Raw genomic sequence first — 19816 nt, forward strand, 5'->3', positions numbered from 1 at the left:
CATGGACCTGATTGAGCAGGTCTAGAGAAGGGCCACAAAAATGATTAGGGGCTTGGAGCACCTCTGCTACGAGGACAGGCTAAGGGAGCTGGGGTTGTTCAGCCTGAAGAAGAGAAGGCTCCAGGGAGACCTAATAGTGGCCTACCAGTACCTGGAGGGAGCCTACAAGAAGGTTTTCCCAGGGCCTGCAGTGATAGGATGAGAGGCAATGGCTTCAAAGTAGAGAAGGGTAGATTTAGATTGGATGTTAGAAACATGTTCTGCATGATGAGGTTAATGGAACACTGGAATGGGCTGCCCGTGGAGGTGGTTATGGCCCCATCCCTGGAGATATTCAAGGTGATGTTTCACAGGGCTCTGGGCAGCTTAATCTAGTTGAGGATTCCCCTGCTTAGTGCAGAGGAGATTTGACTCAATGACCTTTGGAGGTGCCTTCAAACCCAGAGCATTCAGTGATTCTGTGAAAACTACCACAAGTTTTGTAACGCATTCTTGTATTTTTAACAGTTTGCTAGAAGATAAGAAAGGATAAAGTTAGGCTTTCTGTTATGCTGTAGCAAGTCAACTTGTGAGTTAAAGCAGTTAACTAAAAGCTTGTTTTTCTATGGCGTTTATCATTAAAAAGAAAATGAGTGAAACTGCATGCCAACATCTCTTACAATTTCATTAGGATCCAGATCTTATTTATGGAGGGAGACTGTTTCCAAGATGAGAAGCAAACAGATCGCATCTGTCAGACAGTTGATTTATAAAGGCTTTACATGAGAACTGATCCGTTGGAGACATGTTGTTTCATATGGTCAGATTTACAATAAGTAGCTAAATTACAGCAGAACTAATCAGCCAGCACCCATATAGCTAGACCTCAAATGGTGCTAATTAGCATGCAGTTAAACCAATTGTTTAAATGAACCCCTGTTTTACCCTCTGGGCAGTGGAGCTAGGAGTTAGAGGAAGTAAGTTTATAAACCATTAGAAATAATATGACTGCAGCAAGTTGTAAAGACCTGAATTTTTCCCGAAGACTTAAAATATTTTTATAGTGTTAAATACCACCATAATTAGGAAATCTTGCATGAAAACCCATAGGAAACAAGCTATAGCCTAAAAAAAGAGACTTAAAACTTGCGCTCTGGGAACAGACAAAAACTGCACAAGCAGAAGATTGATGTAGTAAAATGGTGACAGGGCATTCCTGCTAAATGCCTCATGGAAAGTGCTAAGCAAACTGGAATGGTTCCAAAATATGTAAGGTGGGATTTCTCTTCACAATGCTGGGATTTGCTCCATTATTGTCCAAGTGACTCAGCTGAAAGGCCCACAATACACTAGGCTTATTATATTGTCAATACACTTTGCCCTGGCCTTTCCTCTGTAGACTACATGACCTTAATTTACTTAATTATTTTTTTAATGATGGGGTCAGTTTGCTCTGGTAACAGCACTGCACTTTCCATATCCAAATATGATGTAGCCTCATCTGCATATTCAGGAGGGCAGCATGTCATTGACTTGTGTCTTGGTTCATCTGTTGCCTTCCCTGCTTTCAGACTGAGATCTTTATCTTCTACACCTGGCACTTTCCGATGCTAAATAACCTTGAAACAGATTCCCAAACAAAGAAAACCACTTATTTGAAGCCATAAGGCTTCATTCAATCAACCAACCCTGTTTGCCCTTTCTGTGGCAGAGCAAACGGAGCCCTTTTTTAAACGCAGAAGTGCATTAGGGCTAAATGGGTTTTGTGCAGATAAACCCACAAGGTTTCCACTTCTGTGTCTGGCATGTGTCTTTTTCAGGGGATTGCAGTGTCTCTTGTTTTCAGAGCGCCAGTACCACCTGTCACAGAGGAAGGATAAGAAACTCCTTAGAAGACAAATTTTAAATAATGTTGAACTCTTCCTCTGAGCATTTAGTGAGGGACAGGGCTCTAAAGGATAGCTATTTATATTTCCAGTATTTTTTCAATCCTGTCTAAAAAATGTCTAACATCCTCATTACCCACTTACCCATTTATGGACGACAGAGATTGGAATCAATACAGCTGATCAGTATGATCTAGTATTGTTCCTTTATTGCTTCAGTGTTGTTCAATTATAATGCAAGCATAGTACAGAGTGGACAGTAGAGCTGACAGGTTAGTAAGAAGTGCGTAGAAGAAGTGCGTATTAAGAAAGCCTTTACAACTTACATAAACTCGGAGGGCATTGCTGGCATAGCTTCATTAGTCCCTCACGAGTGACCACACACTGTACTACTATTGATTATTGGTTAAACCAGTAATAACGTGAGATTGTTGATGCACGTGCGCGTCTTGTTATTCCAAGATAACTCTCTGTGTTTATAGCTACCAGTGTCCTGCTTTGGTTACACGGTGCAGGCACAGCACTATTCTGCTACACTGCTAGCCACTTCCGCACCCATGCTGGACACGGCCTACCACCATGTCTGGCTCTAGGCCTACACTGCCAGATTGCTCACACTGCTTGTTGCCACTATTACCACACCCATTCACTAATATTTTGGGTCCTAAATCTCAAGAATACCTGCTGACAAGGACTTTGTGTGTCCGCTAAAATTGTCACCCTCTTCTGCACTCCCAAACCTTTGCAATTGGCTTGCATTCAATTTCACTGATTTTTTTTCCCTCATTCTCCTGTCATACCAAGATATGTGCTGCAATTCCTAAGCACTTTTTAGCTTTTTTCTCCCCACAGGAAATAAGATGCATGTGTGCTAAATGTCCCCCTCTGTCTCCTAGCTCCCAAGGGAAGGAAGCCCTGCATCCCAGAGTTCTGAAGGAATTGGCTGATAGAGATGCAAAATCGTTCTCCATAATATTTGAAAAATCTTTAGAGCCTAGAAGAAGGGAAACATTATACCTAATTTTAAAAGGGGTGAAAAAGAGGACCCTGGAAATAACTGACCTGTCAACCTCACCTCTGTGCCTGGGAAGATCATGGAACAGAAGCTATACTAAATCACATGGAGGACAAGGACTTGATTCAAGACGGCATGGCTTCACCAAGGCCATGTCCTGCCTGACCAACCTGGTAGGTTTCTATGATGATCTAACTACATCATTGGACAAGGCAAAAACAACAGATGTCATCTCTCTGGACTTTTGTAAAGCCCTGGCACAGTCTCCTACAACATCCTTCTCTCTAAACTGGAAAGAGATGGATTTGATGGATGGATAAGGAATAGGATCACCTCTAAAGGGTAGTGGGCAACGGTTCAATGTCCAGATGAAGACAGATAACAAGTGGTTTGTATTGGGTCTCAACAGTCTGTATTGGAACCAGTGCTGTTCAATGTTTTCATCAATGCTATAGACAACAAGATCGAGTGCACCCTCAGCAGGTTTGCTGATTATACCAAGCTGAATGGTGCAGTTGATGAGACTGAAGGATAGGTTGGCATCCAGAGGGACGTGGACAGCCTGGAGAAGTAGGCTGAGGAGAATCTAATGAGGTTAAGTAAGGCAAAGTGCGCCTAGGTTTGGGCAATCCTTGATATCAGTCCAGGCTGGGGGATGATGAAATTGGGAGCAGGTCTGCAGAAAAGGACTTGGAGATACTGGTGGATGAGAAGCTGGACATGAGCCAACAATGCAGGCACACTTGCAGCCCAGAAGGCAAGTTACATGCCAGGCTATATCAAAAGAAGTGTGGCCAGTGGGTCAAGAGAGGTGATTCTGCCACTCTTGCTCTGGTGAGTCCTCACGTGGAGTAGTTTGTCTAGCTCTGGGGCCTCCAATACAAGAAGACCCTCTGGAGTGGGTCCAGAGGAGGCCCACAAAGATGATCAGAAGGTTGGAGCACCTCTCCTGTGAAGACAGGCTGAAAGAATTTAGGCTGTTCAGCCTGGACAAGAGAAGGCTCTGGGGAGACCTTCTGAGAGCCTTTCAGTATCTGAAGGGGACCTGTAGGAGGGCTGGAGAACTATTTAGAAGGGCTTATAGACATAGGATGAGGGGCAGTGTTTTTAAAGTAGAGCAGAGTAGGTTTAGGTTGGACATAAGGAGGAAGTTCTTTACAATGAGAATGGTAACATGCTGGAACAGGCTGCCCAGGGATGTGGTTGAGGCCCCATTCCTGGAGACATTAAAGATCAGACTTGATGTGGTCCTGGCCAGACTGATCTAGTTAGAGGTGTCCTGGCTTACTGCAGGGGGGTTGGACAAGATGACCTTTGAGGGTCCCTTCCAACCCCTCCGTGAATGTTGTCTGAAAAGGAGATGCTTTGGCCAGGTGCCATGCAGGTCAGAGCATCCATTTCTCCTAAGTCTCTGGTGGCCTTTCTCTTATATTCTGCTTAGATAGAATTACCTGTATAATTTTGTACTTTAACACAGAATTCCTCCTCTTTGTTTCTGTTTTATCTAAGTAATTAATTTTCATAGAAATACCTTACTATGCTCTTTAAGATGAAGCAAAACACACCATTGTTCTTTAAGTCTCCTTATGCACAACTGGATGTCCTGTATGCCAGAACAGCTGCTCTTTCATATTGGATGAGAGCCACAGATCCTAAAAACTATGTAAGTAGCTAACTCCTTTAAACCAAATTAGGCACAAAAATAGCTCCTAATGTAGTTGACTACTTTTATAAATGTGAGGTCTTTTTTTCAAAAAAAAGCATCCTGAAACTTGGTTCTTGGATTGTGGATTCACAAGGCAAAATAGGACAATCCCTGCAAGGGTTCCTGTTCTGGGCAGGGATAAGGAAGGGGCCCTTCCTGGGGCAAGTTGCTGGGAAGAGGCAGGAAGGAGCCAACACTCCACTAGCACTAGCAAGCCATATTATAGGGACTGTGGGGATTATATGGGGCTGCAGAAGGGAAATGGTTGGCTGACTTTTGAGTTATGGGAGGAAAAAAAATAATTCTATTTTACAGGACACCAAATGGTACAGAAGAACTATTGAATTCCAAGCTAACACCTTTCCAACTACTCCTCTACTGACAGCATGCCATAACTGGACCAGAACACAATTAGAAATAACAGTAAGAAACCTCCCTACATCTTGCCAAGATAATGAGTCAGTGTTAGTCATTTGGGGCTTTTTTTAATAATTGGGGGTTTTGCCCAAATCCTACTGAAAATCACTCCTCTCCCTGCTCTGCAACACCAGAGGGTATTTGATTTATATATATAGATACATTTTCTCAGATTTCATGCCATCAGTTTGCCTGCCCATAGCTTGTAACCATCTTCTTAGCAACCTGATTAAAATATTAAACTTGTTTATTAAAACTGCTTCCCTCAGAAGTTTTTCAGCAAAGTGTCTCAGCCCTATGCAAAACATAATTAGCACATGGGACAGAAAGCTGTGTGGAGACAAGGGAGAACTTGTGCTGTTTCAGTGACCTTAATTCCCTTTATATCCTGTGTTTCCTTTTTTATCTTTATACCTCTATTCAGTAGTATACAGAAAAGCTATTTAATACTGATATGGGAACAACTTTTATTATTAAAAGTATATTATACATCAGGCACTGAAGACTCAGTCCTTCTTTGACTATTTTTTTTTTTTAAATTTCAGGCTTTTAAAGCACTTCTTTTAAAGTTGATAATAATTGATTAAATAACTGTCAATATATTGAATCATTCAACTCATTGTGAAGTGTTAATATTTTAGTTTCTCAGCATTCAGTGCTCTGAATATGTAAACCAGAAATAGCTTTTTTAGAGGATTTTGCTAGAAGACCTGAAACTTGTCACTTATTTTGAAGGATTCATCTTGCCTCAAGTAAAACCAGCCTCTCCTAATGGGTTACTGCTTGCTGTGTGGTTGATACTCCCTCTTCTGAAAGTCACGTATTTGGGGAGTTACCAACTGGATGGAGGAAGAACCCAGAGGGAATGCACTGTGGGTCACTCTCTGATCTGCTGTGGCAGGTCTATATTCCCAGGGACTGGTTTCTGGAAAAACAAAACAAAACCCTTGCTTTATAGGTCAGCTGTAAACTTCTTTGTGGAGAAAGCCAGACAGGCCATTTTATATATAAGATGTACCTTATGGGAAGGCAAGTTTGGTCACACTGACTGATTAAATTGGATTTTTTAAAGATCCAAGTTGATGTAAGGAATCCACGAATAATATGCCTTCATGGGAATGTTTGCTCTGTGTTAAGGACAATGAGCTAACAGGGTCCACCTCTCACTGAATTCAAGGTCAAACCTCATCTCTGTAGGCTTCACAATCCAGCAGGGTGGTAAATTTGGGTAGATGAATGCCTCCTGTCAATCTAAAAGCTATCAAGGACTTTTCATCTGAAGTGGCGCTAAACCATCTACACCAGTACAGTGGTTCCTAGCCTGGTTTTGGCCTGAGGCAAAGACAGTCTCCCAAAGAAAGCTGGGATAAGATTTGGGAATTGGCCTTCACCAGGGCCCCTTCCCATTAGGCAGGCTGGGTGAAGCTATGCTACTTTGGAGGCTGAGACTTCAATAGTAAGGGTATGGAGTGTTCTCTGCCAGAGAAGGGTTTCAGACAAGTTTAATTAATGTTAATTTTATTTTGTATACACGGAGCTGTTGAATGTGGGTGAAACCTCAGAGGCACAGGCATTGCAGCTGCCTCAGCTTTCCTCTTGCCCCAGGGGATTCAGACCTCCTTGGTGTTCACAGATGCTCTGCTGCTGTACAGAAGCAAAGTGTCTCCTGCCCCCTAGTCCCTCTCTGGGTCTCAGGAGCTTGTGTAAAGTGTGGTAGCAAAGGAAGAGGTGTGAGAATGCAGGGTGACCATTGCAGGAATCCTACTGATACACAAACACATTGGTGTTACTCTGCAATGCTGGGTTGCTGCAGGAGGCTTCTGGGGGGGAAGGGAAACCTTTCTGAAAGGAGCAGGACCCCATGTAAAGACTTGCTGTCCTGTCTCCACTTGCTGCTGCAGACAAGCTGTAAGCCAGATTTGGTAGCTGATGAAAGCCATTTGTGAGGCATATTTCTGCATTATTGGTAGGCTATGGGGTGGCTACATTTCAGCTTTTACTCAGTGCTGCTATTGAACCAGACGGGCGGGCAGGACAGGAGGGATTGTGGTACCTATGGCTGCATGGCCTATGTGAGTATATGAACTGTTTGCCAGAGGCAAAAACACATTGACCTTCCTCAGCTGTATTTTTGCAGCAGTTTTGAGGCAGGAATAAGAAGTCTGCTGAGGACTAGTATCTTTTGTGTAAACAAACATTCTTGTAGGCAGGCACTGGGACCCTATCAGAAAACAAGATGATTGGAAAGATTAAGTACCAGCGTGCTCTTGAAAGAGCTGGGTTTGCTAGGAACTCACAGCTTCATTAAGGAGGTTTTGTAGATTAAAGCATGCTTGAGCTGGTAAAAATAAATGAGGGGCAGGTCCCAATGCCCAAACACCTGGAGAGGCTGCACTTCTAAGGCATGATCTTGGAGCTGATGCTGTTCTTATGTTGTGAAGCTGCCAAACAGAAATTGCTAAAATGCTTTAATTAAACTACAGAGGGGAGCAGGAGAAGGCAGATGTTTTTTGGGAAGGAGAGCATGTTGTGGTGTTTCCTTCCAGGACCCACCCTCAACACATCAGAGAGTAGTGGTGGTTGCTTGAGACAGGAGCTCTGACCCGAGTGCTGGTCCTTGGCAACTTCCTTCATAGAAGAATGAATATACAAAGGTGTTTAAAAAAAGCAATCTACCCAGAGTAATGGGGTTGCCTGACTAGTTGCTGCCCCCATGCCATGGGGAGCAGGAGGAGCCCAGCCCAGCTTGGGGGATATCCCCACTCCAGCCAAGTGTCAAGTGTTTTTACATGCCTTTTTTTTGGGGGGTGGGGGTGGGGTGTCTGTTAAATTGATTTCCATACTGTGGGAAAAAAAAGGTCTTCCTTATATCTAGACTAAATCTATGCTCTTTTAGTTTAAAACCATTACCCCTTGTCCTGTCACAACAAGCCCTGCCAAAAAGACTGTCACCATCTTCCCTGTAGGCTGCAATCAGGTCTCCCCAGGGCCTTCTCTTCTACAGACTGAACAACCCCACTTATCTCAGCCTTTTCTCATAAAAGTATTCCATCCCTTTGATAACATTAGTTTGACCAGCAGGTTTTCACTCATCCATGCCAGTCTATTGCCTTCCTTGCCCAATGTCTTACAGCTGGGCATCAAGAACTCTTGCACTCTGTGGAAACCCTCCCTCAGGATCACAAACTCCACCAGTGGATGATCACTGCAGCCCAGGCTGCCTCCAATCTTGCCATCACCGATTAGCTCACTTGCATTGGTGACCAAGAGCTCCAGTATCACCCCCCTCTGGTAGGGCTGCCTATTACCTGGCTTAAGAAGTTATCCTCCATGCATTCCAGGAGACTCCTTGACTGTCTACAGTTTGCTATGCTGCTTTTCCAGCAGATGCCAGGATGGATGAAGTCGCCCAGCAGGATGAGAGCCTGTGAGCTGAAGCCTTGATCAGGTGGCCTGTAGTAGGCACCAGCCACAAGGTTCCAGTTGTTGCCTCAGGCTTGGATTCTTACATGTAAGCTTTCATCCTGCTTGTGGCTCTTCCCCCAATGGGACTGTGACCGTTTGAGGTCAGATGTCAGAGCTCACATGAAACCTAACCCAAAGGAAAACTTCTCATCCATCTTATTCATGTCTGCACATTAAATTATCTTTGTTCATCAGCACAATGCATATGTGTGAATTACTTTGTTTTTAAATTATTTTTTTCTGAATGCCATCTTCAGTTTGGTTTCCTGAACATCAATCAGGCAGGATGAATTCAGATTATTTGGAATAATTTACTTGGAACTCCCAAGTAAATGTAGTAGTAGTGTCATCTTCAAAATCTAGGGTTCTTCCCTGAAAGAATTTATCTTAAACTATCCCAGACTGAGAGAATTATTTCTACTCTGTGCTGTCACATGTCACACAAAATGTCCAGAAAATCTGAATGATTTGTGAAGTGTGAAATACAGAGGATTTAGAAAACACTTAACAAAATTGACATTATCTATCTCAGCTGCCTCAGACCTGCTGCTCTGCTGCTATTTTCTGTGATTCAGCTGGAATATGTCTTCTAGCCTTTTACTTAACTTTAATGGAAGCAGGAGTGACAGTATGTTGGACCAGCTGACCTTTAAAGGTTCCTTCCTATCCAAACTGTGATTCTGAGATTCACACAGGGTCAGCACTGGCTAATAACTAAACCCAGCCCCAGAGCAGGCAAGCTCCTGTGCAAGTGGTTTTGGCTGTGCAGCAGGAAGGAGCTGCTGTTTCCTGCTCACTGCAAGCTGTTGCTCTGTTTAAACTGTGAGACTTCAAAGAGATTGAGAAAGCAGTGTCTGGTTGGATATTTTCAAGTGCCTCCATGTTTTCATTTCTTCTGAAGGAATAAGCTTGTCCTTGGCAAGCAAGTGACCTGGAGGTTTATGTTTGTGCCATCAGGACTGCCTGTTACCAGTCAGTCACCAGTATAAGCTTGTCCTTGTCAAGCAAGTGATTTATGTTTTTGTCACCGGAACTGCCTGTCACCAGTGTTACTTCTAAAATGAAATCAAAAGCATGTCCTCCTGTGAGAAGGGTCAGCAGCCCTCCTGCAAGGAGACTCAGCAGTCACTTCTCCCTCCTGCAATGGGACGAAATCCACCCATCAGTTGGGCAAGACTGTGCAGGGCTTGGGAAGGTAAGGTCTGCAAGCTCCAGATGAGGGCTATAGGGTGAAAAGGACCTCGCTGAAAACAACCCTGCCAAAATCTGGCTCTGATAAAATAGCCCAACCCATCCTGTAAAGATTTTTACTGAAAAATCTTGAAGTCATTGCAGAGGAAATGACGGTAACTCAGGCCTCCCTTCCCACCCAGGCCACACACTCTCTGGCTCTTTTCCCTTCAGCTAACTTACCACCCTGGTTTCCCAAGGGAAGGGCCAGGGCTGGAGCTTTGGCACAGCCAGCATAGGCTAAGGTGGAAGGGAGGAGGGATTGCACTGATGCTTGGTGCTGCACTCCAGTCTTGCAGGAGAATGGAAATGTAGGGTCAAGTTCAGAGACTGCAGCAGCAGGAGACAGAGGAGCCAAGTGATTCCTCTGACATTACTGAGATTTCACTGCTGCAAATCTTATCTGGAGTCTTAAGAAACTTCAGTCTGGCTTGCCTCATTTACATTTAAGAAGTGCCATGTACTGAAATGTCTGCTTTCACAGAATCACAGAAACATTCTGGTTGTAAAAGACCCTCACGATCACTAAGTCCAACTGAGAACCCTACTCTACAAGATTCACCCCTAAACCATATCCCCAAGCACCACATCCAAACAACCTTTAAACACATCCAGGGTTGGTGACTCAACCATCTCCCTGGGCAGCCTATTCCAATGCCTGACCACTCTTTCTGTGAAAAAATTCTTCCTAATGTCCAGTCTAAACCTATCCTGTTACTGCTTGAGGCCATTCCCTCTTGTTCTATCACTAATTACCTGTGAAAAGAGGCCAGCACCAACCTCTCTACAACATCCTTTATGAAGGGGCAGGGCTGAACAGCTCTGGATTATATTACTTCCTATGAAACCGTTTCCAGCTCTGCTGTTCCAGAACATGTATCTCCTCCCCTACTGGACTGTTAGATATACAGAACCAACTCTTAGTGGTTTTACCAAGAAGGTGAGACTGTCATGTTTGAATTTTTACCTTGTGGATTGCAACATGTCAACTTCTGGTGAGACACAGTCTGGACCCACCATTGGTTTGGTACCGTTGTAAGCTGATGAACATTGCAAGTGGGTAATAAAAAATATGCTGTACATGCTCTACCTGCTTTCCATCCTATCCCTTTTCCTTGGATGACCCCAAACATTATTTTGTGTGCCACATTCCTCTATTATACAACTTTTCTTCAATGCTGTGGGTTGTGGGTTTGGTTTCCCACCCCACCCCACCCCTCTTATGCCCTAATGTACTCTTTTCCTGTGGCATCTTGGCAGCTGCAGAAGACCAACAGATCAGCTGGCTCCTCTGTGCCTCCATCTGCAGTGATAGTCCTGGGCTGTGAAAGTGGATGTGTCTTGGGAGCTGTGCTCCTAACTCCCTTAGAAAGACCTGAAAAAATCCACCAACTTTTTATTTGTGGAATTGTACAGACTGGTGACAGCAGGTCAGGAGGAGGGAACTTGAGAAAATAAGGTATTTTCAGCAGAGTTGTTGATACATTGGGTGGCCAATAGGTTCCTCCATCCTCCAGGCTTCTTTTTGTTGCTACTGACTTCCTTTTGACTAGCTTCACAGACAGTCATTACTTATCCTGGGTGGTGGCAGCAGTCCCCAGGATGTTTCCTGTACCTTTGCACAGCTCTGAGATTCATAAAGATGTTCTGAAATCCAGAGAAAGCCTGTGAAGCCTGTATGCACAAGCTGACATTGCCTTAAGGCAGGGAAGGGACATAGAAACCACCTAGTAATCTGACCAACTGTGGGAAAAGACACAGAAAGCATGAAGCAAGCAGTCTTCTCTACAGTCTTTGGTCATCTCCAGTCATTCTGAAGCTGTAAACCACTCATGGCAGGAACTGTCATCTCCTGTGAAGCTGTAATGGGTTGGGGCAGATCCCCTCCTCACCACAGGCAGAAATAACGACTCAAACAGATTGCAAAGGTGATGCAAAGTTTAAATAGAAAAACAATAAAAAACAACAATGAAAATCTTACAGAGAACCGCAAGCACTGTGACAAAAGAGAGAAATCCCAGAACATACCCAAGAACATCCCATCCCCACCTGGGGGTACACCCAGCCCCCCCCAGGGTTATTTCTCCCCCCCCAACCCAGCCTTGGGCCTGGGCAGGCCCAAGGGAGGCAGCTCAGCCATTTTACCTAGGCACCAACGAGGGAGGAAAGAGGAATGCCTCAGTCAAGGCCAAATGGTGTTTTGCTGAAGAAGGCAGGAAGCTCTTGATTCAAATCTTGAAATGGAGTTAGCTTGCCATGTACTAACTATGGATTACCCTCCTACCAAGCCATGATGAAAAGCAGGAAAATATGCATATATATTCTAAAGGCTTCTAAGCCAGAAGGCAAAGAACAAGAACCCGAAGTTCAACTGTACCTCCTTGGCTAACCTGTTCCAGTGCCTCACCACCCACATGGTGAAGAGTTTCTTCCTAACATCCAATCTGAATCTACCCATTTCTAGTTTTGCTGCATTGCGCCCAGTCCTATCACTATCTGACACCCTTAAAGGTCCCTCTCCAGCTTTCTTGTAGGCCCCCTTAAGACACTGGAAGGCCAGAACTAAAAAAAGAAAAAAGTCATAACTCTTCATAAATACTTTTTCTGCCTTGACCTTTTGGAATGACCATTCAGTGTGTGAAGTTTCCCTTTGCTTCCTGTTATCTTCAATAAATTTCTTTGCTTTAAAAATCACTTGTTGATACCAACCATCTGGCATCTAGAGGAGAGAAGACAAAGGGAAAGCAAGTTACATGCTGCTTTGAGAGGGAGAAGCCTTATCTGTTAAATCCTAACATGCTGAAAAGGAAGGGATCACGAGTAAGAACTGAGAAAACCCCTGCTTCAGGCTGTGGTTTTCTGGCACAGAGCCCAGCAGGCACTGCAACAGGCAGGTTGGACCCAGAGTTTGTTTTCACTGCTGCATGACACTTCATTTTCTGTCCTGCGATGACATCTGGCTGGCACATTCTTTCCTCCACTCTGGGAAAAGCATTCTTTTTAGCTGGTTACTGCAGTCCTCAACATTAAAATACATTGAATCAGACTACAAAGTATGGCTGACTTAAAAATAATGAGATTTAAGCACAGTTGAACTTTGGGTTCTTGCTGTTTACCTTCTGGCTTAGAAGCCTTTAGAATATGTGATGTGCATATTTTCCTGCTCTTCATCATAGCTGTGAGTGCTTAGAAGCCACTTTAAAAGTGACAAAACCCCTGACAAAGGCAACAAGTCCTACATAATTCATCCTTTCAAAATAAGACTAGTTGTCAGAAACTCTTAGGAATATTCTTGCTAAGAAAGTAGTAGGGAGATCGTGGGACAAGAAAATAAGAGAAACAGGGGAGAAGGCTTAGGACCTTTAAGAGGCTGCTTAAGTCCAGGAAGAAACAGTGGCTGTGATGGTGTGAAACTCACAGAGTTCTCTCCAGATTTTAAGTACTTTCCCCATGACTGGAAAGATTTCTTACACCAGTCCTAGATGAACAGAATTCATGATCTGAAAGCCATTGACATTTACACTGACCACCATCACCAAACCAGTGTGTGTGGTCCTGCATCCACCAGGTTGCACCAAAGCGCAAGAAACTTGTGCTTGACTTCTTTCACCTTATTCTGGACATTGACAGCAGCTGTGTATGACAATGTGTTTCAGTTTTCATTGATAACCTATTGCAAATCCTCCAGTCCTCCCCTGCAAAACAGAGCAGTTTTCACAAAACCTGGTAGTATTACACCACAAGGAACTGAAGTACTGCATACTGGCAAAAAGTTGCTTTATTTACTGCCTAGGCTGCAGGGACAGGCCTGGTACCACAGGTTAATTCAAGGTGACTTTTCCTGGCTGGGGAATCCTGCAGAACACAATGCTGTGTCAAGGCTACAGACAATGATTTTGCTTTTGGTCTATGTACATTTACTACTTTTCAATAAAATAATAAAGTTTCCTGGTAGGATGGACAAACTTAGGTGGAATACATCCCTTTCAATTACAGCAAAAATAGAATTCAGTACCAATGACAAGTTAGTACTATAAATATATTAAAATTGGAACTCTGTGCACAGGCCTAGGAGTTAAAAATTTACTGTAAGAAAACTGGAATGGTTTTTCTTCAGAGTGGAGCCATAAACATAGCAGCTCTTCTGATCTCACATGTCAGTGTCTCCTGGTTGACATTTACATAATTAGGCACTCCTTTATAAGGCTTAATTAAACAGTCAAGCAGGTTACCCGGAAGTACAGTGTGCTATTCACTGATGTTTGTAAGACCAGACTGGATAGAGCCCTGAACCCCCAGAAGCAGGAGGCTGGTCTGGAAAGCAGCTTCACAGAGAAAAACCTCAGAGTCCTAGAGGACAGCAAGTTCTCCATGGGAGACCAATTTGCCCTTGTGGCCAAGAGAGCCAATGGTATCCTGGGATGCATAAAGAAAAGCATGTCCAGCAGGTCTAGGGAGGTTCTTCTCCCCCTCTACACTGTCCTGCTAAGACCACACCTGGAATACTGTGTCCAGTTTTGGGCTCCACAGTTCAAGAGAGACAGAGACCTGCTGGAGAGAGTGCAACGAAGAGCCACGAGGATGATTCAGGGACTTGAGCATCTCCCCTATGAAGAAAGACTGCAATTTTATAGTCTGGAAAAGACATGGAGGAGATCTGATCAATGTCTAACCCAAACCCTAACCCTAATGACTGTAACGCTAACCCTAAAACCCATCACCTAACCACCTAAACCTAATCTTAACCCTAACCCTGACCATGACACTTACACTAATCCTGACCCTAAGCCTAAACCTAACCTTAACCCTAAGCCTAACCCCCAAACCCGAGCCCCCTTAACCTAACCTTCACCATGACCCTTACCCTAATCCTGACCCTAACCATAACCCTAACCCAAACCCTAAAAATAACCTCTAAACCTATCCCTAAGCCTAATCCTAACCATAACCCTAACCACTAACCCTAACCCTAACCCAAACAACTGCACATAAACCTAATCCTGACCCTGTCCCGAAACATGACCCTAAACTGAAACTTGAACTTAACCCTAAACCTAAGCCGAAACATAATCCTAGCCCTGTCCCAAACCGTGACCCTAACCCGAAACCTGAACCGAACCCAAACCTTAACACTAACCCTATACCTAAGCGTAACCCTGATGATAACCATAAACGTAACCCTATTCCTAAGCCTAACCCTAATGACTTGGAACCCTAAGCCTAATCCAATCCCTAACGCTAACTCTAAACATAACACTAAACTGTAACCCTAATCCTAACCCAACACCTGAACCTAACCCTAACCTAACACAAACCATACACCTAACCCTGATCCTGTCCCTAACAATGAACATAACCCTAGACCTGAAATAAACACTAATGCTAAACCCTAACCCTTACCATAACCCTAAAACTAACCCTAACACTGACTCTAACACTAACCCTAAACCTAACACTTAACCCTAAACACAAACCCTAACCCTAAACCTAATGCTAACCCTAAGCCCTAACACTAACCCCTAACCCCAACCCTAAACGTAACCCTAACAATAACCCAACCATAACCCTAAACTCAGCCCTAACCCTAACCCTAAACTCTAAACCTAACAATACCCCTAACCTTAACCCTAACCCTGAAAATTACCCTAACCTTAAACCTAACACTAAACCTGTCCCTGACATTGAACGCTAACCCTAACACATACACTGACCCTAACCCTAACATTAACCCTGAACCTAACTGAAAGACTAAACCCTGACCCTAACCCTAACCCCAAACCTAACCCCTAACCCTAACGCTAACCCTAACCCTAACCTAATCCTAACAATAACCCTAACCCTAACCCTAACCCCCTAATCCTAAATCTAACCCAAACCCTAACCCTAATCCTAACCCCTAACCCTAACCCTAACCTAACCCTAACAATAACCCTAACCCTAACCCTAAGCCTAACCCTAACCCTAACCCTATCCCTAACTCCTAACCCTAAACCTAACCCTCATCCTAAACCTAACCCTAACTCAAACTTAACCTAACCCTAACCCTAAACCTAACCCTAAGCCGCACACTGAACCCTAACCCTAACCCTAACCCTAACGCTAACCCCACCTCTAACCCTAACCCCCTAACCCTAACCTAACCCTAACACTAAACCTAACCCCTAACCCTAACCCTAACCCTAACACTAACCTAACCCTAACCCTAAACCAAACCCTAACCATAATCCTAAACCTAAACCTAACCCTAACCCAAACCATTATGACCTAACCCTAGCCCTAGTGGCCTAACCCTGACCCTAATCCTAACCCTAACCCTAGCACTAACCCTAATGACGTTGCCCCTAAACTTCACCCTAACCCTAAACCTAACCCTAACCCCATCCCTATCCCTAATCCTAACATTAACCATAATGACCCTATCACTAACCCTAACCCTAACCCGAAACCCCTAACCCTAAACCGAACCGTACCCTAATTGCCTAACCCTAACCTTTACCTTAAACTTAACCCTAACCTAAACAATACCCTAACCCTAACTCTAACCCTAACCATAACCAGAACCCTAAGACCCTAACCCTAAACTGAATGCTATCCCTAACCATATCCCTAAGCCCCTAACCCTAACTCTAACCCTAACCCCCTAAACCTAACCCTAACCCGAACCCTAACCCTAACCCTAACCCTAATGACGTTGCCCATAAACTTCACCCTAAACCTAACCCTAACCCTAACCCTAACCCTAACCTAAACGCTAAACCTAACACTAACCCTAACCATAACACAAACCCCTAACCCTAACCCAAACTCTAACACTTACCATAACCCTAACCCTAACCCTAACCCTAACAATACCCCTAACTCTAAACCTTACCCTAACCCTAACCCCAACCATAACCCTAACCATGACCCTAAGCCCGTAAGCCTAACCCTAAACCTAACGCTAATCCTAACCGTAACCCTAAGCCCCTAACCCTAACCCCCTAACCCTAACCCTAACCCCTAACCCTAACCCTAACAGTAACCCTAACCCTAAACTAACCCTAACCCTAAACCTAACCCTAACCATAACCCTAAACCTAAACCTAACCCTAAGCCTAATGTGCTGGGTTGAGGCAGCCCCCTTCCCCACCCCTGGCAACAATGAACACTCAGACAAACGGATTGCAAAAGTGATGGAAAGTTTAAATAGAAAGCAGTGAACATTTACAGAAAAGCAAAAGCACAGTGATAAAGAAAGATCCCAAAGCAGACCCAGAGAGATCCCATCCCTACCTGAGGGTACACCCAAGACCCCCAGGGCTCCTTCTTCCCCCTCCCACTGCTAGGCTAGTCTCAGCTGGCCAGATCTGAGACTGCCCATCCCCCCGTGGCCTTGGGCCTAGCCAGGCCCAAAGCCAAGAGACATCTCCCCCAGTTACCGGCTGACGGAGAAGGAAGAAAAGAGATAGTGCTAGACTCCGCACTGGATCTTATAGTGGTGCAAAGGATTGTGGTATGAAATACTACATAATTTCCTGTGTCCACCCCTCTGGGCTGGACTTCTGGACACAGGAAGTAAACATTGCAGGGGGGCACCCAGCTCAAACTGTAACACCTAACCATTATGGCCTAACCCTAGCCCTAGTGGCCTAACCTTGACCCTAATCCTAACCCTAACCCTAGCACTAACCCTAAAGACGCTGCCCCTAACCTTAACCCTAACCCTAACCCCAACCCTAAACCTAACCCCAACCATATCCCTAACATTAAACTTAACCATAATTCCCCTGACCCCAACCCTATCCCTAACCCTAACCTTAACCATAATGACCCTATCCCTAAACTTAACACTAACCCTAAACCTCTAACCCTATCCTGAACTGTACCCTAAAGGCCTAACCCTAACCTTCACCCTAAACTTAACCCTAACCCTAACCTTAACCCTAACCTAAATGCTAAACCTAACACTAACCCTAACCTTAACACTAACCGGTAACCCTAACCATAACTCTAATACTTACCCTAACCCTAACCCTAACCCTAACCCTACTGATCCTAACCCTATCCCTAACCCTAATCTTAACTCTAACCCTAACCCCAAACCTAAACCTAACCTTAACCCTAACCATAACCCTAAATCCTAACCCTAAAATTAACCATAACCGTAATGGCCTAACCCTAGCTCTAATAGCCTAACCCTAAGCCTTACCCTAAACCTAACCAAAAACCCTAACTCTAACTCTAACCCTGACCCTTACCCTAAACCCTAACCCTAACCCTAACCCAGGCCCTAGTGGCCTAACCCTTATCCTAATACTAACCCTAACCCTAGCACTAACCCTAATGATGCTGACCCTAACCCTAACACTAACCCTAACCCTAATCCTAACTCTTACCCTAACCCTAACCCTAAACCCAACCCCAACCGTATCCCTAACCCTAATCTTAACCATAATGATCCTGACCCTAATCCTAACCCTAACCCTAACCCTAACCCTAACCCTAACACCCTAACCCTAAACCTAACTCTAACTCTAACCCTAACCCTAACCCTAAACCTAAAACTAACCCTAACCCTAACCCTAACCCTAACCTAAATCTAACCCAAACCATAATGACCCTAATCCTATCCCTAACCATAACCTAACCCTAACCCTAATGACCCTAACCCTATCCCTAACCCTAATCCTAACTCTAAACCTAACCCTAAATCTAACTCTAACCTTAACACTAACCCTAATCCTAAATCCTCACCCTAACCCTAACATTAACCATAACCGTAGTGGCCTAACCCTAGTTCTAATAGCCTAACACTAACCCTAACCCTAACCAAAACCCCTAACCGTAACACTAACTCTAACTCTAACCCTGACCCTCACCCTAAACCCTAACCCTAACCCTAACCCTAAACCTAAACCTAAACCTAACCCTAGCCCTAGTGGCCTAACCCTGACCCTAATCCTAACCCTAACCCTAGCACTAACCCTAATGACGCTGACCCTAACCCTAACACGAACCCTAACCCTAATCCTAATGCTAACCCTAACCCTAACCTTAACCATAATGACCCTGACCCTAACCCTAACCTTAACCATAATGACCCTGACCCTAACCCTAATCCGAACCCTAACCCTAGCCCTAACCCTAACCCTAACCCTAACCCCAATCCTAACTCTTACCCTAACCCTAACCCTAAACCCAACCCCAACCATATCCCTAACCCTAACCTTAACCATAATGACCCTAACCCTAACCCTAACCCTAACCCTAACCCTAACCACTAACCGTAACCCAAACCATAACCCTATCTTTAACCCAAACACTAACCTAACGTGAGCCTAACCATAACCGTAACATTAACCTTAATCCTAAACCCCTAACCCTAACACTAACCCTAAACCTAACCCTAACCCTAACCGTAAGCCCTAACCCTAACCCCAACCCTAAATCTAAACTTAACACTAACACTAAGCCTATCCCTAACCCTAACCCTAACTAAACCCTAAACCTAATCAAACCCTAAGCCTAACCCTAACCCTAAGCCTTAACCCTAACCCTAAAGACCCTAACCCTAATCCTCAACCCAAACCTAACTCTAACACTAACCCTAACCCTAAACCATAACCCTAAACCTAACAGTAACCCTAACTGAAATGGCCCAACCCTAGCCTTAATGCTTTAACCCTAACCCTACCCTAACCCCTAACCCTAACACTAACCGTAACCCTAATACTAAACTAACCCTAACCCTAAACCTAACCCTAACCATAACCCTAAACCTAAACCTAAACCTAAACCTAAACCTAAACCTAAACCTAAACCTAAACCTAAACCTAACCCTAACCATTATGGCCTAACCGTAGCCCTAGTGGCCTAACCCTGACCCTAATCCTAACCCTAACCCTAATCCTAACCCTAACCCTAGCACTAACCCTAATGATGCTGCCCCTAAACTTAACCCTAACCCTAACCCCAACCCTAACCCTAACCCTAACCCTAACCCTATCCCTAACACTAACATTAACCATAATTACCCTGACCCCAACCCTCTCCCTAACCCTAACCTTAACCATAATGACCCTATCCCTAAATGTAACCCTAATCCTAAACCCCTAACCCTAACCCGAACAGTACCCTAAA

The 19816-nt window shown here is 44.3% G+C and overlaps 1 protein-coding gene across 1 annotated transcript in view; it reads left to right on the top strand.

The window, feature by feature from the left end:
* LOC137452470 (uncharacterized) overlaps positions 1–10776 on the top strand; it is a 63757-nt gene extending 52981 nt beyond the window's left edge. The window contains exons 4-6 of the mRNA XM_068160894.1: positions 2762–3053; positions 4901–5008; positions 8344–10776. Of these exons, the coding sequence (XP_068016995.1) occupies positions 2762–3053; positions 4901–5008; positions 8344–8355 (412 nt within the window). The 3' untranslated portion in view covers positions 8356–10776. The remainder of the gene's footprint in view (positions 1–2761; positions 3054–4900; positions 5009–8343) is intronic.
* Positions 10777–19816: the final 9040 nt, after the last annotated feature.

Source organism: Melanerpes formicivorus, unplaced genomic scaffold (genome assembly GCF_026170545.1).
Source record: "Melanerpes formicivorus ecotype bairdi unplaced genomic scaffold, bMelFor1.0.p_v2 SCAF_54, whole genome shotgun sequence".
Lineage (NCBI taxonomy): Eukaryota > Metazoa > Chordata > Aves > Piciformes > Picidae > Melanerpes > Melanerpes formicivorus.